The sequence below is a fragment of the Neomonachus schauinslandi genome, chromosome 12 (assembly GCF_002201575.2).
Source record: "Neomonachus schauinslandi chromosome 12, ASM220157v2, whole genome shotgun sequence".
Classification (NCBI taxonomy): domain Eukaryota; kingdom Metazoa; phylum Chordata; class Mammalia; order Carnivora; family Phocidae; genus Neomonachus; species Neomonachus schauinslandi.
The window spans coordinates 86,170,495-86,193,563 of NC_058414.1; the positions used below are offsets into that span (position 1 = coordinate 86,170,495).

Genomic DNA, 23,069 nt, shown 5'->3' on the forward strand with positions numbered 1-23,069 from the left:
ATACTCAAAATACAACTGGACAATGGTCAGAGTACAGAGGTAGAGACACCATTAAATTGTGGGTATCCGTAAGGCTTGAAAACCAACCGTTTCATAGGAGGAGGAGGAGGAAATGACCTTGCATGACCTGTTACAAGTCTAGAAAGTATCTATAGCTCTGTTACTTGTTTAGAAAGTTGTTACTTGTCTAGAAATCTACACCCTGCCCCCCCAACATTCCTTTTGAGGGTACTGCAGGTGTTTATGTACTAAGATGCTGGAGGAGGACAACCACAGAGTCGGCTGAGGGGAAGGGGATGAGGAGACAAATGCAGGCATCACTAGATCAAATCCCTCTCATCAGCCCATATGGGACACAATTGAGCCGGGGACATGTGACAATGTGAGCTGCCTTCCTCCTGAAGACCTCCCTGGTTCAGTGACCTAAGATACAGGGGGAGGCTCTTGTAAAGAGGACTCAGCTATGAAAAACTGACAGCATCTCCCTATCCTTAAGAATACGAAACAGGCATCAAGTTTTTTACAGTGATTTGCATGTATGCTGCTGCTTCATAAAAGCACACCTTACTAGAACACACTTTTTTGAAATTATGTCCTTGTCAAGTTGGTAAGTCTGGGGAAACTTTTGGCCAGAGAGAGAGACATTACCATTCTCCATTCTAAGACTTGCAGAGGAAAAAGAATCAATACTTGTTTTCTATTTCAAAGAACTTTCAAGCTTGAACCAAACTACAACCTCTCACCCTCCACCGGCATTATGCTTCTGGAATGTACAGATACACACACCACTAACTCAATCCATCTCTTTTATGGGAGATACTTTAATGTTAGAGCTTAGCAGATTCCTCCATCAAGCCCAGAGTAAATATTTTTAAGGAAAGAATGATTACACAAAGTCCTTTATTTTTCTATTTCAAATCAAGTAGTCTTTGAATTTCGAACTGGTTTTGATTCATATACCAAGCTGCTAATTTGATTGACACATAAAGGTTAATGAGTGTTGTTTTTGTAAGCTGTGCTTGTTATCATTATATAATCGTGTTTCTTTATTCTGGTTAGTCCTTATAATCCTGAATTGTACCTTTTCTCATATTTTGTTTGTTTGGTATAGTTTTGCCAACCCATTAATTTTTAACAACCTTCATTTATTAAGGTTAAAACAGATTACTTTAAGTGTCCGTCATATACTACATAGCTCCTGGGTGGGTGGGTGTGTCTGTGTGTTAACATAATCTGGCAGCCTTGATCTTTAAATGGACAATGTGGCCAGCCACAATTATTAAGAGTATAATAACTAATACACTTACCTTTATTTCTTCCATTTTATATTATGTTTACTATTAATTTTACTTTGTTATCTTTTCCCCCCCTCCTTATTTTCCCAGTTATATCAAGTTAATATATATTTTCTTCCCCTCTCAAAAAGATCTACAATGTATTTTTCTATGCCATTAGTGGTCATTCATTTCCCCTCACAGACACATATTCCCCCTGCTATTGTTTAAAAACACAATTCCTACTATTTTCTCAACCATTACCCTATGCAAATTCAGTAAGATGAAATCATTTTGAATACACTGACTTTCCCCCACAACCCAACTCTTAGCTAAGAGTTCGGTGCTATCAAATTAACACAATTCTTGGGCTTTCTCTTCAAGGATTTCTCCCCAATTTCAAGAATCCATATGAATAGTACCTTTATTAGACGTTCCTGTCTACCATTCAGGCACACAGCAAAGACCGCTGCTCATGGGTGCTTCCTCTCCTCTCCACCTTTCCCTATATTGAGATCTGTTGTAATGAATTTGTAATTTGGTTAGAATTCTCTTTTTAAATATTTTCCTAAGATGGTCTATTACATCAAATATTTCTCAATGACTCTCAACTTCACACCCCTTTTCTATCCTCTGCTTTTGTGACGTGAGAGCTGGGAGTCTCGAAACCACACTTCTGCTCTGCAGTTGGGTCCCTCTTGGACTCTGTCAATAAAGGGTGACAGAGGGAGACTGCAAGGCTGGAGAGAGAAAAAAAGGCACTCACCTGTTTGGTGTCTACACTTTTCAGCATCACTCAGGCCTCACTATTTAATCCAGTTTGCCCAAACTTGCAAAATCAACCTCACTGCACCCCACTCTGGAGACACCAGCCCTACCTACCAGGATGTTCCTCAAAATTTGAGTCCCAGACACACTGGCCTCTCCTCCAAACTCAGAGACAGACAGCAGGGACACCAGCCAGGAGGTACTGCCTCCTCTGAGGCTGAACAGCAGTCCACAAAACCCCTCCTGCAGGTTCAATGTTTTATCAACTGCCACTGCTTCCTGCCAGAGCTACCTCTGGGGCACCTGCAAGCTGCACTGTCCAATACAGTCAGTAAAAGCCAGAGAAATGTAGCTATTGCAAACTGAGATGTGCTGTCATTTTAAAGGGCACACTTGGTTTTTTAATACTTAATATGAAAACAAGAAGGTGGTATATATCATTAATAAATTCAATGTTAAAATGATGATATTTTGCGGGCACCTGGGTGGCTCAGCCGGTTAAGCGTCTGCCTTCAGCTCAGGTCATGATCCCAGGGTCCTGGGATCAAGCCCTGCATTGGGTTCCCTGCTCGGCGGGAAGCCTGCTTCTCCCTCTCCCACTCCCGCTGCTTCTGTTCCCTCTCTCGCTGTCTCTTTCTGTCAAATAAATAAATAAAATCTTAAAAAAAAAATGATATTTTGGATATACTGGGGGAAATAATATATCTTAGAATTATTTTCACCTATTTCTTTGTACTTTTTTTTACCTGATTACTAGACCAATTTTAATTAACAGAAATATAACGTGAGCCATCTATGTAAACAGCACTGCCTTAGGGCTCTTCTGTGTTGTGGGTTTTTTCCTGCCTTTTCAGCTCTTAAATTCTTCATTAACAATTCTTATGTTAAATTCTCTCTGTAAAAGCAACTGATGAGTTTTGTCTCCTCAATGGATTCCAGCTGCTAGCCAGAATAATATTTCCAGAATAATAAATTCTCAAAATCCTTGCATGCCCATAGGTCCTTCTTTCACCTGGCAGGTAAATGAGAGCTCAATACAGAATTGAGGAGTTTCAGACTTTTTTTCTCAGGAATGCCAAGAGTCATTCCACCTTCTAGCTTACAGGTTGGCGGAAGAAAAACCTAAACCAGACTGATCTCATTTCCTTTATAAATGAGTGGTTCCTTCTGTCAGGAAGCTTATAGGATTTTCTCTTTATCCCTAGAGTTGAAAAATTTTAGCGTCTATGAGTCGGTGTGCATCTGCTCTCATCAACCCTCCTAAACAGAGAGGCCCTTCAATGTGCAGACTCCAGCCTGTCTTCAGCTCAGGGAAATGTTTCATACCATTTAATTACCATTGCTCTTCTATCTCTTCCATTTATCTCCATCTACAGTTTAGTCCCTTTCATCAATTATAACATGCATGGAGTTATCTTCCCCATCCTTCAATACCTATAAAATCAAGATGCACCTTAAAATCAATGGTATCTTACAATCAAGTGGCAATAGTTGCCAATGCCACAAACATCAAAAGCACCATTGAAATATTCCAACAGTTCTTGCTAGAAGCACGTTCTCTGAGTGCTCCTCTCATTTATCTTTCTGTCTGGCTGCAGTGTCCAGCAAGTGCCTTCTTTTCATCTGCCCACTCACCAGGGCATAGGCCCAGCTGCCGGGCTGTGTTCAGCAGACGTACCTGTTCCAAGGTGGGAGACTAGGCAGTCTCCGCCCTGGGGCCCAGTGGTAAATCACCAGCTGAGAAGTTTTCAGCCCCCTGTCAAGAGAACCAGGAGAAGGTCTCTCTGTTTCCAACTCTCTCCCAAACCAGCTGACAGGGACATGGAAACCAAAAAGTTCTCTGAGAAGCATTCTCAGACTGATGGCGGCCAATTCTGGTGATCCTTGCGCTCTGCCAAACCTAGCCTACTGGCTCACGCCCATCCGTCACATGCTCTTCTAACCAGCGGCAGCTGGGAATGAGACAAATTGAAATGGGAGGACAGTGGAGATGCTTTAGATGCTTTCAAGTCTCCAACTCCCTAAAAATCCTCTCCACTTTTAACATTTCTCTTGTATTTTTATTCTTTTTTAACGCTAAAGGGTTTGTTAAAGCATTTTAGGGCAGAGTTAACAGATTAAAAGTGCTGGATGAAACAATCCAGGGCACTGTAAATTAATTCTTATGGAAATAATCTCCCTATATCGCCTTTTCGCTATAAGCTGCATTTTCCTAAAAAGAAACCTTGGGGTATAACACAGCTCCCCTGTACTATAAACACAATTAAGTCTTCATACATATAATGTGTATATTTTATATATGTATATATATACACATATATATATAATATGTAATATATGCATGGTGAAAACTATTAACATCTACACAATCAAATAAGAGCAATTTCACATAAGGACAGAACAGCATGGCCCAGTTTTGCAGCTAATACTGATCAAGCATAATTGAAGGACAAGTCTTAGGGAATCAAGGAATAGATAGAATGCCTATATCGCAGAGCACTGCATTAATTAAATATTGCACAGTACTAAGTTCAAGATTAAATTCCATGGCAAGCACCTATTCTATAATCCTGGTGAAATGCGCAGCCAATTGCCACAAAGGTCAGCCTGAGAGACCAGTGACATCCTCTCTGGAAAGCAGAAGAGCCTAATGAAGTTGTATGTGAAGCAGAAAGACAACCCCCCCCACCCTCCACCAAAGGAGTATATGCTGCAAGACCAATTCTGTTCTCAAAAAAACGAATGGAAATCCACCACAACAAAAGGATAAACAGCCTCTTAAGAATCAAATGTTATATCATTGAGCACAGCCACAATTGTTATTATTAGCTGGTTAAACATAGGCCTTAGAAAAGAATATTCATCAGTCTCACATGTGAACAAAGATGCCCCTATATTTTTCACCTCAACTGCTCTGTAACCTCAAAAGAAATATCAAGAGCTGAAGGGGCCGTGTCCCTTAACCCAAGCTCATCTTTCTGTTACAAGTCACCTGGGTCTGCACACCGAGTACAACAGACAACATCAGCACCCACCATGCTGGCTCCACAGTGCATTCTCCCTAGATAACAGCAACCAATTTGCACGCCTCTCTGACACTATTCACCAGCTACAAACTCATTCTTGGGCAGATGTTTTATTTCTAGCATTCCCTATAAAATCATGCTAAAGAAAAACGCATTGATCTGAAAGCCACACTAAACAGTATACTGGATTTCATCTAATTTTCACCCTTAAACAGAACATGAGAGAGCAGAAAGATGTATCACAAGAGCCAAAAATGTAAAATTCTGTATGACTTTACCTACTCTCATTCTAGGGTTCATGTTCATTCCCTCGCTTGATATTTTCCATCTCTGACTCAAAAGTAAAATCACAGACATACTTTAAGAAATAGGAATTATTAACCATTCAGAATTCACATCAAAGATAACAATGAAAGAAACAAATGGAGCTGCCTGAAATGAAAATGCATTAAAAAGTTTTTGGTTTTTTATTTTTTTATTTTTTTCAAATTCAATCTGTGGACCCTAGTGTAGGAACAAGGAATCAACCTGCAGGAGATGGAGCAGGACATCCAGGCCTTGCTGGTAAGGAGTCTACCAGAACACAATTCCAATTCAATCTAACAAAAGGTATTCAGACCCACGTGGTCCTTTCACTCTCTAGTCCATTTCATTTGTTATTTTGAATACTGAAGATTTTCACATACAACTTACGCCATTTAAATGAAAAAAATAAGCATAATATTCAATAATATTATAATAGCTACCATTTAGGGAGTACCTCCTTGTGCCAGGTATTTTAACAGGTGTTTTACATACATTATTTCATTTAATCCTCACAAAAATTCCACAGAGTAGTAGTTATTCACCTTTCAGAGCTAAAGAAACCGAAGCAGAGAGAAATTAAATGCATTGCTCAAAATTACATAAGAAAGGACGTGGTAAGATTTCTATTCTAGATTTCTAACTCTAAAAACCATGTGCTCGTCACTATACTACATGATCTTGGTTGTGGGAACCAAAATGCTTAAAGCCCCCAAAGTAAAATGTCCGGTGTTCCGATTCAATTACATTAACATACACTTCTAGTCTTTCTTCCCTCCCCTGACAAAGCCCTCCATCTTCTGTCATTTGGCCATAATGCAACTGCAAAAGCAAACACGGGTAGTGATATTATATGGCAACAAGTGGCTAACAGATGATCCAGAATGTGCTTCCACTTTCTCCCCCCACCCACAGATGCCCGAGATTGAGAAATCCTGCTATATACAGCACTATTCTGGAAGGTATAATCTGTATATAAAATGACATTAAGTGAGGAAGCATAAACTAAAGATTACAGCCACGTTGATTAGGACTACAAAATACTATGTATACATTGATTATGACTACAAAATACTATGTATAACAGAACACAGAAATTCAGAGGCCTCTGTTAGGTCTTTCTCTCTTCAGAGCTACCAAGACTGCAAAGGTAATACATTAACATTTCAGTTACCATAAGTAGCTACGCGGTCCCTCAAATTTAGTAGTTATAGCGGTGGTGATCCTCCCAAACCCCTTCACTGATCTGCAACATAATTCTAAGTGAGAAAAGGAACGGCATCGTTGCAGTGAGAACGAGTGTACTCGGGCTTTTGAGCCGGACCATTTACTCCCGGGCAGCCTATCCAGAAGAAAAACACTGTGGGTGGTAATCAAAGCAAGGGGAAGGAACTGCAAGATTAACTACAGTTAAAAACATCCTGGGCACACTGCCTACGTGTTATACACAAATGTTTAATAACGTAAAAACTTCAAAATGATTAGGTAAACCACATCTACTTATACAAATAAAACTATTTCCACAATGTTAACAACCATTTCTAAATTTTGGCTTATATTATAGGCCTGAGGAACTAAGGCTTTTTAATTATGCAATATTAGTCACTGACATAGTGCTCCAATCCCACGCAGCACGAACCATGTTAGCTAAACTAACAAAATGAATAATTTAACCCTCAGCCAGCAGGAATTCACTATGCCACCTTCATTATTTACTTCACAATACCCATTTCTATCCTTTTTGAAATAACAGCTGTAGGTGTTCAAGATGAGCCCATGGGCTACAAGGTTTCTGATCCACATATCACAGGAAAATTAATTCATCCCCTGTCTAAAAATATTTAAGTAATCAAGAATGTTTTAAAATCAACCTACACTCTCTTGCTGAGCTCCCTCATTAAATTCTAACCCATTAAATGTCAATAACCCTAACATGTAATATAATCAATGTAATCGTACTTCAGATAAAGCTTATAAAATGTGGTGTTGCCACTGCACAAAAAACAATGTATCTCATCAATTGTGTATTTTCACACCTTTTACTACTTGGCTTTTCCTTATTGCACCAGAAAAAGGATTTTTCTTTTCTTTTTTTTAAGAAGGAACAATTTTAAACCCAAAAATGCCTCTATCATTTTCCTTCATGGGAAGAATTTTATGGCTTCTCACTGTAACTAACAGGGTTGTGAAAAGCAGCAAGAAACCAGATGCGTTCACAGCAATCCAGAACAAATTTGGTCACAGAAACCAAGGCTTGAACTCGATCACTCTCTTACACTCTGCTGAATATCAAAAGCGTCCCAGTTACTCCACAGTTCACAGGAGGCCTATCTAGCTTCGATTCTGCAATGACGATAGCATTCATGGAGATTTGAAAAATGGTCCCTGAATTAGATACTTCAGTTTTATAAGCAGCTAGAATTGTACTAACTCATATTCAAGTCCTAGTTAGAATAATTTTAAAGATAAATAAATACTGTCAAGGAAGAAAAATTTCAGGGAGAACTATAAATTTCATTAAGATATATAGCAGATGTTACGTGGAAGATGAATATTCATTCCATCTGGATCCCACTGCCATCCATTTTATCTTTACAGTGATTTCCAAATATCCCAACTCAAAATGCTTACATTGTACAAAAATTCAACTGCAACACGTTTGTGGTGCAAACAGTTTGTCACTTTTTTGCTTAGTTCAACATGACTAAGTTTGTTAATATATTTTGACAGACTTGCATAACATCCTAAAATGTTTTGAACAACGCAGTTTAGGCCGCAATGCAATATTAATGAGTGAATAATGTTCTTGAATATAAGGTTTAATATTTAATGATTCAGAGTGCTGCCTGGATTTGATGCAGAAGAAAAATGTGATTTAGAATCACTGCATTTATCAGGGGACCTGAGAAAAAGACTACAGACTCCAGGCAAACCTTTAACCTAAACTTTGAGCTGGGGTCTCAGGTATGAAATTGATGCTTCACCAACTGAATTTCTAGCGCTTATCAGTATTCACAACATCACACCATTTATCAAGTGTCATTCATCAGAATTTTTAAATTACTAGGAGCTCAAGTCTGTGCCAAGAGGTGGAGAAAGGAGGGTTATCGTAAAGGTAACATTGGGGAGTCCGCATTCAAATACATTTAAGAATCAAATCTGCCAATTGCATCAACATGTCAACTTGATTATTCCTCTTTTTAAAAATGTGTGAAACTATAAAGTATTAACTTTAGATCAAATAACCTATCTCCTTATCTTCTATAAAGGTTAAGTGCCTAATCTAAAGGTTCACACAGTGAAGTTGGTTCAGTGTCAATCTAATGCACACATTATTGGACTTATTTGCAAACAATCCTACATCTTAAAACTAATATATGAAGAGCAACAAGAACGAGATTTATCTAAATCAGTGAAGTAATGCCCAAAACCACAGAACTGTGAAGAAAGGACTGTAAACTACTAACTGGAATGTTAATATTACTGTGCTTTTAAAATAAAACACTATTCAAAGGATGAAAATAAGGCCCAGTTTCCAGTATTTATCTGCATTCACAGTTCCTAACAGCCATGTCAATAATCACTAAAACATCAGAATTAGAACATCTGACTTTAAAACTCTACTCTGCCATACTGAATTTATCAATATAACCTCTCTGAGCTGGTGGTTTTTCTCGTAAGAAGTTGGAAACAGTAACACCTTATGTCAAATGATTGTTGTAGAATCAAATTAAATAAACACTGTTAAGCACTAGGTCATACTCAAAGCATACACCAATATGAGTAAACACAGAAAAATCTATGTAACATTTACTGAGCAACTACAATGAACCAGGAAGGGTCTGCACAAAACCCTTCACTTGGATTATCACTGTGGTTGTTAGAATAGAAAGAGCAGACAATGGCAATTTCTATGCTGCTTCATTTAGCTTCTAGAAAAAAAAGGGAGAAAATAAACAAAAAATAACAGGAGAATGGAGGGAAAAAGAGACAAAAAGCACAAAATGGCAGATAATTCTAAATATATTAGCCATCATAATATGTATAATTTGGACTGAACTTGCTAGTTAAGTCACAGATCAATAGACTGGATTATAAAAATCCACCTACATACTGTTTATAGGAGATACAGCAAAATCATTAAAATACAGAAAGACTGAAAATAAAAAGATGGAAAAAATGTAATTAGCGAACACTTACCAAAAGAAAGCTGGTGCAGCTATACTAATACTGACAAAATAGACTTCAAGAGTGTCATCAGGGATAAAGATCACTACATGATGATAACAAAAGATTCAATTAAATAGGAATAGATATAATGTTCAACCCATATGCATTTAGTAACATAGCCTCAAACTATGTAAAGCAAAAACTCAGAAATACAGACAAAACTGACAAATCCACTATCACAGATTTAACACAGCTCTTAAAAAAACTAGTGGATGACACAGTATAAAAGAAAAAACATAGCAAGATTATAGATTTGAACACAATTTTTATCTAATGTACATGTATAGAACCCTACACCTAACAGTTAAGAGAATGCATATTCATTTCAAGCGTACAATGAACAGTTACATATATTGACCATAAAAAAGCAGCAGAATGAACACAAATATATGGGTGAAATATTTTCTAACATCTGTATTTCCATTAATGTCATTTTTTGATAGTTTACAAAGTATCTTTTCAATTTGGAGAAAAGAAAAATTATCAAGTGATAATGCTCTACTATTCAACTTGATATAACATGTTTTAATCATTAAAGTATTTATTGAACATTATGTGCTTCGAATAGTGTACCAAAAAAAACCAAAAAAATAGTATACAAAACAATATGTTAAAAAAAAATCAGTGACTCTACTATCAACTACAGTATCATTCCTTCATTTATATCATAACATTTATATAATGCTATTAATTCTATTCCATTTTTACCAGATCAGCAATTATATCAACAGTTATTTCAAAAAGAGATAAACAGAAACAAAACTGCCTTAAAATGTCTACTGTAGAAAACGTGAAAAGTTTGCCAATGACAGGTAATAGTCTTCATTCACTATAAAATCTTAATTACCACCATAATCAGTGACAGTCAATTTTTTTTCTGTTAAACCATTTCAAAGAACTGATGCTACAAATTCAATGAAAATTAATTAATTCCTCCTAAGCACTGGTCCTGATGCTCCTGCAGGTAATGATGGTGTCTCTTTAAGGGAACACAGATTCAGTAATTAGACTTCCCTCAAGTGTGAATAACCGAGACAAAAAGGCCGATAGATATTCACTTGGCACTTTTTACCCACCTTAATCCAAAAATCTATATTAAATTACAGTAGCTTTTATGAATATTCTCTTTTAAATTCTTTTTTTTTTTTTTTAAGATTTTATTTATTTATTTGACAGAGAGAGAGATAGCGAGAGCAGGAACACAAGCAGGGGGAGCGGGAGAGGGAGAAGCAGGCTTCCTGCCAAGCAGAGAGCCCGATGTGGGACTCGATCCCAGGACCCTGGGATCATGACCTGAGCCGAAGGCAGACGCTTAACGACTGAGCCACCCAGGCACCCAAATATTCTCTTTTAAAAAGTACTTAAGAGGGCTGAGCAGGAGGTGCCATCATGGGAGTCAGCATCCCCACAACAAGCACCGAAAGGTTCGGCGCAAGGAGCCCAAGAGTCAGGACATCTACCTGAGACTGTTGGTCAAGCTGTACAGATTTCTGGCCAGACGAACCAACTCTACCTTTAACCAAGTCGTGTTGAAGAGGTTGTTCATGAGTCGCACCAACCGGCCACCTCTGTCCCTTTCCCGGATGATCCGGAAGATGAAGCTGCCTGGCCGGGAAAACAAAACAGCTGTGGTTGTAGGGACCATAACTGACGACACGCATGTCCAGGAGGTGCCCAAACTGAAGGTGTGCACACTGCGTGTGAGCGGCCATGCCCGGAGCCGCATCCTCAAGGCTGGAGGCAAGATCCCCACCTTCGACCAGTTGGCCCTAGACTCCCCCAAGGGCTGTGGCACCGTCTTGCTCTCTGGTCCACGCAAGGGCCGAGAGGTGTACAGGCATTTTGGCAAGGCCCCGGGAACCCCGCACAGCCACACCAAACCCTACGTGAGATCCAAGGGCCGGAAGTTCGAGCACGCCAGAGGCCGCAGGGCCAGCCGCAGCTACAAAAACTAACCCCAGATCCTGCCTTGTTATTAAAGATTTTGAATGCTAAACAAAACAAAACAAAACAAAAGTACTTAAGAGCAGCACAGTATGCTTAGAAAAATGGCAGGAAGAACGCACAAGAAATTGTTAATGATGGTTACCACTGGGGAAAGGGAAGGGGTACCGGGCTGAGTTTTTTTCAATTTTGTGATGTTGCCATTTTTATGCAAATGAATTTTTTAAATAAAAAAGTTAGAGCACTGACTGAAAGAAATATAATTAAAGTTACAAATGTAATTTAAATTTTTATAAAAGCCACATTAAAAAGGTAAAAAGAGCCAAGTCAAATTAATTTGAACAATGTATTTTATTCAAAATAATTATTTCCATAAATAATCAATACAATTAAAGAGATATTTTTATAAATTAAAGAGCTAGTTTATATTCTTTTTTTCACACTGAGTCTTTGAAATCTGTATTTTATACTTAAAGCAGATCTCAATTCAGACCAACCACCCTTCAAGGACTTAATAATTACTTGTGGCTGTAGGACAACACTGGGCTACATTAAGTCTCAAAGGTGTATCTATGTACAAGTTAGGTATTTTTCTTCCTAGTATTTCAAAGCAATAAGGAGGTGTCCATTAAAACCTCTCTCTCATCAGTTCTCAGCTCATGGCATATTACTGTTTCACTACTCTCTCTAAATAAATAAAATCTTTAAAAAAAAAAAAAGTGAAGGCACCAATGCATAAGAACCAACCATTTAGCATCATTATCAATTTTAACACTTAAATTAACTAAAAGGATTATTTTTTCAAGCTAAAAGTTGATTATTTTTCAACCACTTGTTAATCCGATAAGAAAAAAAAAATGCCCCATCTCATTTCTCCCACTTAGCACTTTTGGAACTAGGCATGGCACAACCCTTGAAGAAACATAATCAGTGGCTCATGCACAAGAGAAAAAGTTCATCTAGCTTCACTTAGCTTGTTTTTCTTGCACTTTCACCAACAGAGAGATTTTCTACACTCCTTAGAAATGATGAAGACAAGAGGAAATGAGAAAGGGCACATGCAGAAGAGAGCAGGTAGGTTTTTTCCCTCTATACAACTAGGGACTAATTCTCTGAAATGCACGGATGGATAGATGGACAGACAAGAGAGACAATCACATATATGGAACATGTACTATGATTCTGTGTGAGTCACTGTGCTATTCTAAGAACTTTACATGGAATGTCCCACTTAGGGACATGTCCTCAAAGTAGCCCTGAAAATATCCTAATGTGGGTGTTATTATTGTCCTCCATCTCACACAGGAGGAAATTGACCTCTAAAGAAGTTAAGTAATTTGCTATGTGGTCTCTGACTTAGTAACCCATAAAGTTGGAATTCAAACCCAAGCAGTCTGACCCCTGAGGCCATACTCTTAACCATCACACTCTTCAAAGAGACAAAAGTTCTCTGTAAAAAATAAGCATTTTGTATGGAAAGTTTAATGTCCCAGTGTCCTGGGATCGAGTCCCGAATCGGATTCTCCACTCAGAGGTGAGTCTGCTTCTCCCTCTCCCTCTGTGATCTCTCTCACTTTCATTCTCTGTCAAATAAATAAGATCTTAAAAAAAAAAAAAAAAGCTTATCAGGTAGGTAGTCTTACTACTCTCATTTCACAACAAAGGGAACTGAGAAGGTAAGTCAGCTCCTCAAGATCACAGATTACTAAAAGGCAAAGCTAAAAGTCAAATCAGATCTCTGGTAACCTTCAGCCCATCCCTGCCCCTCCCACATTGTAGGTGAATTTATAATTACTATAATGAAAGAAATCGACGTAATTAGGCTTTCCTACAACTAAAATAATTTTATTTGTGGTACTTAACAGTTCAAAAACAGCATTCTTTATACAGAGAGATAACCTGCATGAAAGTAAGTACTACCAAAAAAGACCACTCATTACAAAACTATTAGAGGCTATATACCTGCTTCAATTTCTAATTCACTTTTAGCTTGCTTTAATACAATTAACTCAGAATGGGAGTACTATTTAAATAGGGACACATTTTCAAATTTTTCCTTTTCAAGTATCTACAGAACCCTTATTAAAACTACTCTTCCATTTAATGTCACACAATAATGACGCCTCCTGAAATCTTTATATGCAATACACTCATATGGGCCGTAAATGTTACAATGATATTAACTTACCATTCATTTAAGTAGAAATTAAACAAGAATAAAAATGAAAATAACTGACATTATTATACAGTTTCATTACAGATTCCAGGGTGAAATAAAATGGCTTAGTCATTGAAAAATAAAACTTGTATTTGAATTTCTAGGAGATGCTAAATATATGTATTTATATATTTGTTATTTATATATATTTATACTATATATTTTATGTATATAAATATATGTACATTAACATATCTTATATATAAATGAGCATATATATATAGCAAATTATATATATAAGAGCATATACGAGCATGGAAATAGAGTGAAAAGATGTAAGTAACCAATGAGGTTGATTAGGATATTTGAAAAAATAAATCCCAAAAGTATTAAAGATCTATGTATTAAAATTAATCAAGATGAACCTCAGAAAACTGTCAAGTAATATAAATGTTTCAAAGACAACGTGCAGCATGATTTGTGGAAGACTGCTAGAACTTGAAACTCCCACTATTGCCAATTCTTAAAAATTTCCTTAAGACCCATGTTTATAGGGCTAAAGAAGTACAGAATTGGCAAACATGCTCTTAAAAATACCTGGAGACCTGTATGCTTTAAAAATGGGCTTCAAATGGTAAATTAACCTCTCTGGGTTCAGGTCAGTTCTATGGGAAGACAAGATAAATCACTACTTTTTTAAAGCAAAGTTTAAAATAACAAATACAACTACTGAGCTTTTATTTTAAACTGTGTAAAGCACATAAAACTGGCTAAATATCTCACATGACTCAAAAATGTGATAATCGAAGAAATGATAATTCTGTCACTGTCCATCATATGTGACAGTGAAAAAGTACTATGTGACTGTAAAGACCGATTTTACTTCCTTCCTTACTGTGACAATGCACTACCATTTATAGTTAGTTGTCAAGTTCAAATTTACAGAGTCTTCTGTTTTACACTTGCAGAGGCTCAGAGCTTCAACTCAAGATCTCGCCCATATTAATTTGCCACCTTTGAGTGGCTACCCTTTGGCTCATTTGTTTTACTACTACCAACGTACCTGCTTACATAAAAACAGACAAATACGGACATATGACATCATCTTTACAAATCAATAAATCTTGACCCTAACCCTTTTTAAGGTTTTCAAGCCATAATCATTGGAAAGTCCTGATAAAAATAACTTCCATTAGAAAATCAACACTTAAGGGGTGCCTGGGTGGCTCAGTTGGTTAAGCGACTGCCTTCAGCTCAGGTCATGATCCCGGGGTCCTGGGATCGAGCCCCTCATCAGGGGAGTCTGCTTCTCCTTCTCCCTTTGCCCCTCTCCCTGCTCGTGCTCTCTCTCTGTCTCTCAAATAAATAAAATCTTAAAAAAAAAAAAAAGAAAAGAAAACCAACACTTAAAATTTTAGACCTGAAAGATATGTTAAAGATTTAATATGAGAGTTTCCTGCTGAGGGAAAACTATGAAACTATACTCATCAATTTTTACATGTATATATCAGTCTATCCCTCTGTTATGGACTGAATTGTGTCTCCTCCAAAATTCATATTTTGGAGCCTGAACCTCTAGAATCTTAGGAAATGATAGTATTTGGAGACAGGTCCTTTAAAGAGGTAATTGAGATTAAATGCAGTCCTAAATGTGGGGCCCCAATCCAGTATGACTGGTGTCATTTTTTTTTTAAAAAAAAAGATTTTATTTATTTATTTGACAGAGAGACACATAGCAAGAGAGGGAACACAAGCAGGGGGAGTGGGAAAGGGAGAAGCAGGCTTCCTGCTGAGCAGGGAGCCCGATGAGGGGCTCGATCCCAGAACCCTGGGATCATGACCTGAGCCGAAGGCAAATGCTTAAGGACTGAGCCACCCAGGTGCCCTGACTGGTGTCCTTATAAGAAGAGGAAGACACACCAAGGATGCTCTTGAACTGGGGGAAAACAAAAAGCTAGATGAAGACACAGAGAGAAGTCAGCCATCAGCAAGCCAAGAAGACGGGTCTCAGGAGATACCAGATCTGGGGCGCCTGGGTGGCTCAGTCGTTGGGCATCTGCCTTCGGCTCAGGTCATGATCCCAGAGTCCTGGGATCGAGCCCCCCCGTCGGGCTCCCTGCTCCGCGGGAAGCCTGCTTCTCCCTCTCTCACTCCCCCTGCTTGTGTTCCCTCTCTCACTGTCTCTCTCTCTCTGTCAAATAAATAAATAAAAATCTTAAAAAAAAAGAGAGAGATACCAGATCTGACAACACTTTAATTTGGACTTCCAGCCTCCAGAACTATGAAAAAATAAATTTCTATTGTTTCAGCTACCCAGTCTGTGGCATTTTCCTATGGCAGCCATATCAAACCAATACACCATCTCCTGAGGAAGAATACCAGAGCAGCTTCAGAGTCCTAGAAAATAAGACTGATTGCATTGCAAAAGCAGGCCCTGAAAGCAAAAGGAGAGTTTCAGAAAAGCTAGCTTATAAGTAAAGCTAGCTTATAAGTAAAGATAAAACTCAAATGGAACCAAGATTTAAAACAATATCCAGCACAGAGGTCAGGTTAACTTACCTCTTGGTAGAACATGAATTATGATATATGCCCAAAAGGGAAGGAGAGCAGCAATTTAAACACGGGGATAATTAAGTAGCAGATGAAAATAATATGAATAAAAAAGCAGTGTGAAGGGGGAACAGTCTCTAGACCTGGGGTAGGAAAGGGAAAAGAGAAAAGAAACTTCTTTAAAATAGCACCATACTTTACAATGAAGAAAATTTTCAAATACAGATACTTTTTATTTTGGCTCAGTGATCGACGGAGTCTAATCACCATGATACAGCAAGCTGAAGAAAGTCTGTTTGGATTCTGCTGGTTAAATGTCTGCATCATACCTCCACTGTCATATTTGCAATAAGAAGGGAGTTTATTCAAGAGATTAATAGATGTAGTAGAAGTAGCTGTGGTAATAACTGTCATTACTTTTATTATTAAAAATAGCATTATTATAAAACTTTATAGGGCCAAGGCAATTGCGGCATATTGTTTGATCTTCACAACACTAGGAGACAAGTAGGATTATACTCTTTTATAACTGTTTCCATGTTTTTAGATATAAGTTAATTCTGTGATTCACCCATATTTAAACAGTTAATAAGTGGACATGGAAAGACCAGAACCCGTCTTGATTCCCAATTCTTGTGTAAAAACACAAGCGTGCATGCACACACCCTGAAATCTCTTCCATCTCCACGCCACTTCCGTGTTCATTATATTCACCTGCATATATGATGTAAGGGTGAGGTGCATGCATATCCCCAGGCTCCCCCTTACTCCGGGGTGAAGCTGAATGTCTAGCTTGTCTTCTGCATCTGCTATTAGTCCAGAATCAAGAGAAGTTCCAGCAGAAATGTTTAAGTACATGTTTTAGAATAAGATAAACACTTAAGGAAATAACTGTGCTGGATCCCTGGGTGGCTCAGTTGGTTGAGCGACTGCCATTGGCTCATGTCATGATCCCGCAGTCCCAGGATCGAGTCCCGCATCAGGTTCCCTGCTCGGCAGGGACTCTGCTTCTCCCTCTGACCCGCCCCCCTCTCGTGCTCTCTCACTCACTCTAATAAATAAATAAAATCTTTTAAAAAAAAAACAAGAGCTGTGCTAATTACAAATTTAAAATTAGGTAATTATAGAAAATCAAGAGACAAAAAAATAAAGTATAAGCAATGCAATTTCTTTAAGGCTAGACTTCAGTCGTCCACTTCACTTGCCACATGTTTTTCATTTCTTCAAATTTATTTGATTTTCCTTTCATTTTTTGTAGCAAGCAAAAAGCAAACACTATGTTATCCTTTAAAAGATGAAAGTATGGCCAAATGCAACATTCAACAAATATTTATTTAGTAGAAACTGTGTGCAGGGCATGGTTTATAAAGCTGGACACATCTCAAAGCTGGTTTATTTCTTCTATTGACAGCTGATCTTAGGACACAATCATACATTCGTAGGTATACATGGTGTTGATCAGTTAGCCAAATCACATTTAGGCCAGGTCCACTGTGGCAATTTGAGAAATACCAGGTCACTTCAGGGCCACTAGAGCCCGCTGGCCCCATAATGTCTCTCACTACTGTGAGTCTACTGTCCCTCATCAGCTGTACACAGGTCTCAGTGACAGGTTTTTATATCTAGAGACAGCTAACCAAGAGATTAAAACAGTAATAGGGCGCCTCGGTGGCTCAGGGTTAAGCGTCTGCCTGTGGCTCAGGTCATGATCCTGATCCCAGGGTTCTGGGATCGAGCCCCACATCGGGCTCCCTGTTCAGCGGGGAGCCTGCTTCTCCCTCTCCCTTTCTCCTCGTCTCCCCAGCTCGTGCTTGCTCTCTCTAATAAATAAATAAAATCTTTAAAAAAAAAAAAAAAACTGAGTAATAGTTTATAAACTGAGTTTTTTAATCTATACTGACTTAACAATAACCCCAAATTATCTGGCAAGTATTTAGTAGGTGCTTAAACTCTCACAGCACCCCTTCAGTAACAGCAAGACCAACAAAAAGACTACTCCATCCCACTAAGAACCACCCATGTAAAATTAATGAAAAAACTAGCCAAATAAACAGATATAAGGTATGATCGTATGCACATAATGTAACACTGGTTTTACTACTATATTCCCAAAATTTGCAACAGTGAGACAAAGCACAGATTCACTGGTAGTGAGTTAAATAGCACAATTTCTTGAAGGTATGTTGGCAGTAATATTTTGTATAATTTTTTTCTTAAAGATTTTATTTATTTATTTGAGAGAGACCGAGATAGCGACAGAGATAGCGAGAGAAAGACCACAAGCGGGGAGGAGAGGGAGAAGCAGGCTCGCCACTCAACAGGGAGCCCCGCGCGGGGTCGATCCCAGGACCCTGGGATCATGACCTGACCCGAAAGCAGACGTTTAACCGACTGAGCCACCCAGATGCCCCTATTTTGTATAATTTTTGACCGAGTAATTCCACTTGTAAAAACTTAACCCAAGAAAGTACTACTGGATAATACTGTAATAGGAAAAGAAATAACACTGGATATGTGTAAATTTAATAACAAGGATATTCAAAGCAGTGTGCACAGGAGTGAAACATTTTGAACTATTTGGAAAGCTAAGTGTCTAATGGTGAACTACCATGAAATTATCTAATGACAAAACATCCACGATACATCTTAAGAACAAAAATAAAACAATAGTGACAATATGACATCACTTCTGTTATTTTCCCCCACTTAGCTGTGTCTGTGTTCCAAAATATTTACAATGGTTTTGGGCGCCTGGGTGGCTCAGTCGTTAAGCGTCTGCCTTCGGCTCAGGTCATGATCCCAGGGTCCTGGGATCGAGTCCCACATCGGGCTCCCTGCTCGGCAGGAAGCCTGCTTCTCCCTCTCCCAGTCCCCCTGCTTGTGTTCCTGCTCTCGCTATTCTGTCAAATAAATAAAGTCTTTAAAAATATATATATATATATTTACAATGGTTTTATATGAGCAGTGGGATTACGGCAATTTTCATTTTTTCTTCATTTTGTTGAGCCACTTTTCTCTAATTTTGGATACAGTGCACATTACTTTGGTAATTAGAATAAAACACTTTGTATTACTACTGTGTGCCTTTGACTTTGCTTTTCTCCATAGATCTTCTCAGGTGTTAGGAAGACAGTATGGGTAAGGGGATAAAAGAACACAGGAAAGCAGACCAGGCTAAAGAAAGAATCGCTTATGGGACAAGGAAGATAAACAAGCAGAGACAGACTCTAGAGGGGTTCGGTGACAGGCCAGCGCTCAGGAGCCAGTTCCCCTTATCGACGGCCTGAGGGGCCACCAGAAGTGGGCAGAGAAGATGGCCCCGTCATGGCTGCTGCGACTGCCTCCAGATGCCCTCAGCACTTAAAGACTCACAGGTGGGGTAAACTCGCAACACTCTGGACCTCCTCAGGGACCCTAAGCTATATCCCTGCTGAGCTCTCTCCCCACCATGCTACAATACAGGTCTCCCTTCTGATTCTCTTAGCTTCTTGATTAATTTATTTGCCCTTTCAAAATGTCCTCTAATTCATTACAGCCTTCCTGGAATTGCTGTATGGCTTCTCAACAAGTGATATCAGATGTCCCATAAACAACAGGACTATTATATTAAAACCATGAATTAGATCTGAGCATCCTATTTCTCCCCAAGCCTATTAACTTGATGTTCTACAGGTTGAATCTCATTTAATTTGCCATTTACAGGATAACCTTTCCAGGTGTATCTTTCAAGTCCTTCCTGCTGTTCTGGATACCTCTTAATATCTGTATGTTGGGGAAAAATCATCGGAATGAGGTAAGAAAATTAATCCTGTTTTTCTCCTAATGGGAAAAACTGGAGGAGATGAGCACACAGTGCAATCAGTTCAGGACTGGACAACACCCTGAAGAGGGCTGCCTTCCTGACTGAACAATGAATGGCCGCTCACAGAGAAAAGCGATGAGTATTTCTGTCTATGAAACGACAAGATTGAGTGATGAAAGGGGTCAGGTAAGGCAATTTCCTATTCTCTGGCATTCTGCCATTAGTTATACAGTCAAAGATAGTGGTCTTTATGCAGAGAATTGTTTCCAAATGGTCCCAGAATTGGCAGATTATATTACCAATGTTTTTTGGGGTTGAGGGGTAGGTGGAATTCAAAATGAGACTTTTCTGTCTTCTGCACACATGCAGAAAAGAAAGAAATTCTTAAAGGGGGAGGTGGTGGGGTGACACTTCTATGACACAGCAAGGCCAGGCATATTTTCAAAAGTAAATTAAAAAATCACTTTGCCACTTTTATAACTGTTTCATAGCTTATACTGTGTAAGAATGATATATATTAAATACATAAAGGTAACACTAGTCGGCCACGAAAAATGCCTGAGACAAATTTAAATGACCACCATAATAAAGAATTTGATCTTTTCTTTTTTGTATTCTCCCTAGGCTTATGTCAGTAAACTAGAATAAACATGTTATTAAAAGAGAATCAATAGAAGGCTTTAAAATATACAGTACCACAAAAGGTCAAGCCCTGGTATCGATTTTAATACAACATTTTTTGTGCAGCTTCCCAAAGGGTTCTTTTCTAATATTGTTCTTCATTTTTCTCTCACTTTGCTCCCTGACTGGTGAATTTGTTGTTCTTGTCTGCAAAAAGCTGTCTAAAGCTGACTTTGCTGAGTGTGTGTCATTCCTATGACAAGCTGCCGGAAATGAAAAAACAAAAAACAAAAAAGTCAACCGAGAAAAAAAAAATTGAAGGAGTGGGAGGATGGATACAAGAGAGCATAAAGCACAAGACAACACTCAAATAGCAAAGCATACAGGAACGCTGAAACTCAGAACTATTTGCCATCGTGGGCCACCCTGGGCTTTTGTCTCCCCGGGGGCCTCGTGTGGACACGGATTCCTAGGAGCCAGGAAGGCTGGGGAAAGCAGAGAAGAGATGATCTCTCAGGATTCAACCAAAAAATTCTCAACAAACCAGGTAAAGGGACACAGATTTTCAAAATACAAATCCATGGGACCCCAGGCTCCTTTTGAAGGAAAACGGGACCACCTTCGAAAGGATTCACGGGGACTAATGAGAGGTGCATGGCAGGAACCATAGACTTCCTGACTTCCGTCCCAACATTCAAGGCTCACAGACTTAGATAAAACCCACTCTGGGTCAGTCATATAAGTATGAATGTGTGACACAGGATATATTTTACATGTAGTTCACGTTTTGAGTAGGTTTCTCATTGCCAATCAAAACAGTCCAGAGCCCACACCATGTTCTCATAATGCCCGTCTTTCACTTTTAGACAATGCTGACGAAGCAACTGTCTCAGGACAAGATAGAGAGGTAGATCATTTTTTGCCTAAGTCACCTGAAACCAAAGAACTGCTGCCTCTGGAGTTAAAAATGTAGTCCCCATTTCAAAACCAGAGAGCCGATTAAGCCTCCTAGAGGGGAAGACAGGAACCACAGCTGTTTCCTAAGATCCAAAACTAACTGCTGAAGAGGAAGAGCTGGGAAAGAGGCGCAGAAGGGAAGAGCAGGATTCGAATCCTTATGCTGCCTTCTGTCAGCTCCTCGGGCAAGGAACCCAGCCTCTCGGAGCCGCGTTCCAGCTGTAGAACAAATCCGTGGAGGGCAGAGCCACCGTCCCCATCTACTCCCAGGATAGCATTTGGTGCGGGGGGCCGCCCAGCCTCAGATCCCAGGGAAATGTGGGGGGGCACCATCCCACAGGTTGCCACACAGGCTAAGGCAGGCCTAATCAGAAGGCTCCCGGGGAGTGCAGAGCTCATGTCCATAAACGCACCAGCACAGCACCTGCTGAACGGGAGGCAATCATGAAGTGGGAGTTGCTCTTGTCATTTGATAATTCTCCTGCCTCTTTTCCCTTATGGACAAATTCTATCCTGTTCTAATCTACTTAACCATACCCATAAAATGTTACTTTAATTTGGTAATGCATTCTTGTTGACACTTACTACAAGACAATGAGTTCTGGCCTCATAGACCTTTATATTCCAGTGGAAGAGACAGTCAATCAATAGCCAAAGTGCTATGAAAAAGAAACAAAGTAGAGAAAAGGATAACCACAGTGAGAGGACAAGAAAGAAAGAAGATTTAGATAAAATAATCAAGGAAAGCCTCTCTGTGGGGCTGAAAAGAACACGGAATAGTAAGAGGGGCCAGCCACGCAAAAGCAGCATAGAGCTGTAGGCACAAAGAGGTTTGCAGCTGACTTCGTTGTAACATTCAATGAGAGGGTGGTAAGAGATGATGCATGAGCATATGAATATATAAAGGGAATCAGAGGACTAGAATGTCATGGAAAGGTCTGGGCTTTATGCTAAATCTAATGAAAAGCCATTACAGAATTTTCAGCAAATAAACTCCCATGATTCAAAATACATTTTTAGGGGCACCTGGTGGGCTCAGTTGATAGAGCACCCGATTCTTGATCTCAGGGTCATGAGTTCGAGCCCCACGTTGGGTGTAAAGATTACTTTTAAAAAATAAATAAATGTTTAAAGCACACTAATACTGCTTTGTGAAGAGCAGAACCTGGAGACAAGCGTGGCTCCCTGGAGTAGACTTTGTAATAACACAACTGAGAAATGATAATGGCTGAGACCAGGGTTTCTGTGCATCATAGGATCATAGGGTATTTAGCAGCATCCTTGGCCACCACCCACTCACTTGATGCCAGGAGCACCCTCTAAGTTGTGACAACTGTAAAGGTCAAGTGGGGGGGGGGATATCCCCCAATTGAGAACCACTAGCTTGGACTAAGTAGGGATAGAAATGGTGAGAGATAAATGGATTTGCAATACAT

General features: G+C 39.0%; 2 protein-coding genes across 6 annotated transcripts in view; one reads left to right on the forward strand and one right to left on the reverse strand.

The window, feature by feature from the left end:
- CHCHD3 (coiled-coil-helix-coiled-coil-helix domain containing 3) overlaps positions 1-23,069 on the reverse strand; it is a 271,107-nt gene that overhangs the window by 180,459 nt on the left and 67,579 nt on the right. The gene's annotated exons all lie outside the window — the stretch shown is intronic.
- LOC110582944 (ribosomal protein L18-like) lies at positions 6,188-11,593 on the forward strand. The gene is made up of 3 exons (XM_021692984.2): positions 6,188-6,333; positions 10,313-10,413; positions 10,970-11,593. Exons 1-3 carry the CDS (start codon positions 6,188-6,190, stop codon positions 11,554-11,556), a joined length of 834 nt encoding a protein of 277 aa, XP_021548659.2. The 3' UTR covers positions 11,557-11,593.

Bases quoted from the DNA above. Each gene is read 5' to 3' on its own strand.
- LOC110582944 (XM_021692984.2), top strand. From the start codon at position 6,188: ATGCAACTGCAAAAGCAAACACGGGTAGTGATATTATATGGCAACAAG. The intron at 6,334-10,312 runs GTATAATCTGTA...CATTTTTACCAG, and splicing joins ATACAGCACTATTCTGGAAG to ATCAGCAATTATATCAACAG. The intron at 10,414-10,969 runs GTAATAGTCTTC...AGTACTTAAGAG, and splicing joins GAAAAGTTTGCCAATGACAG to GGCTGAGCAGGAGGTGCCAT.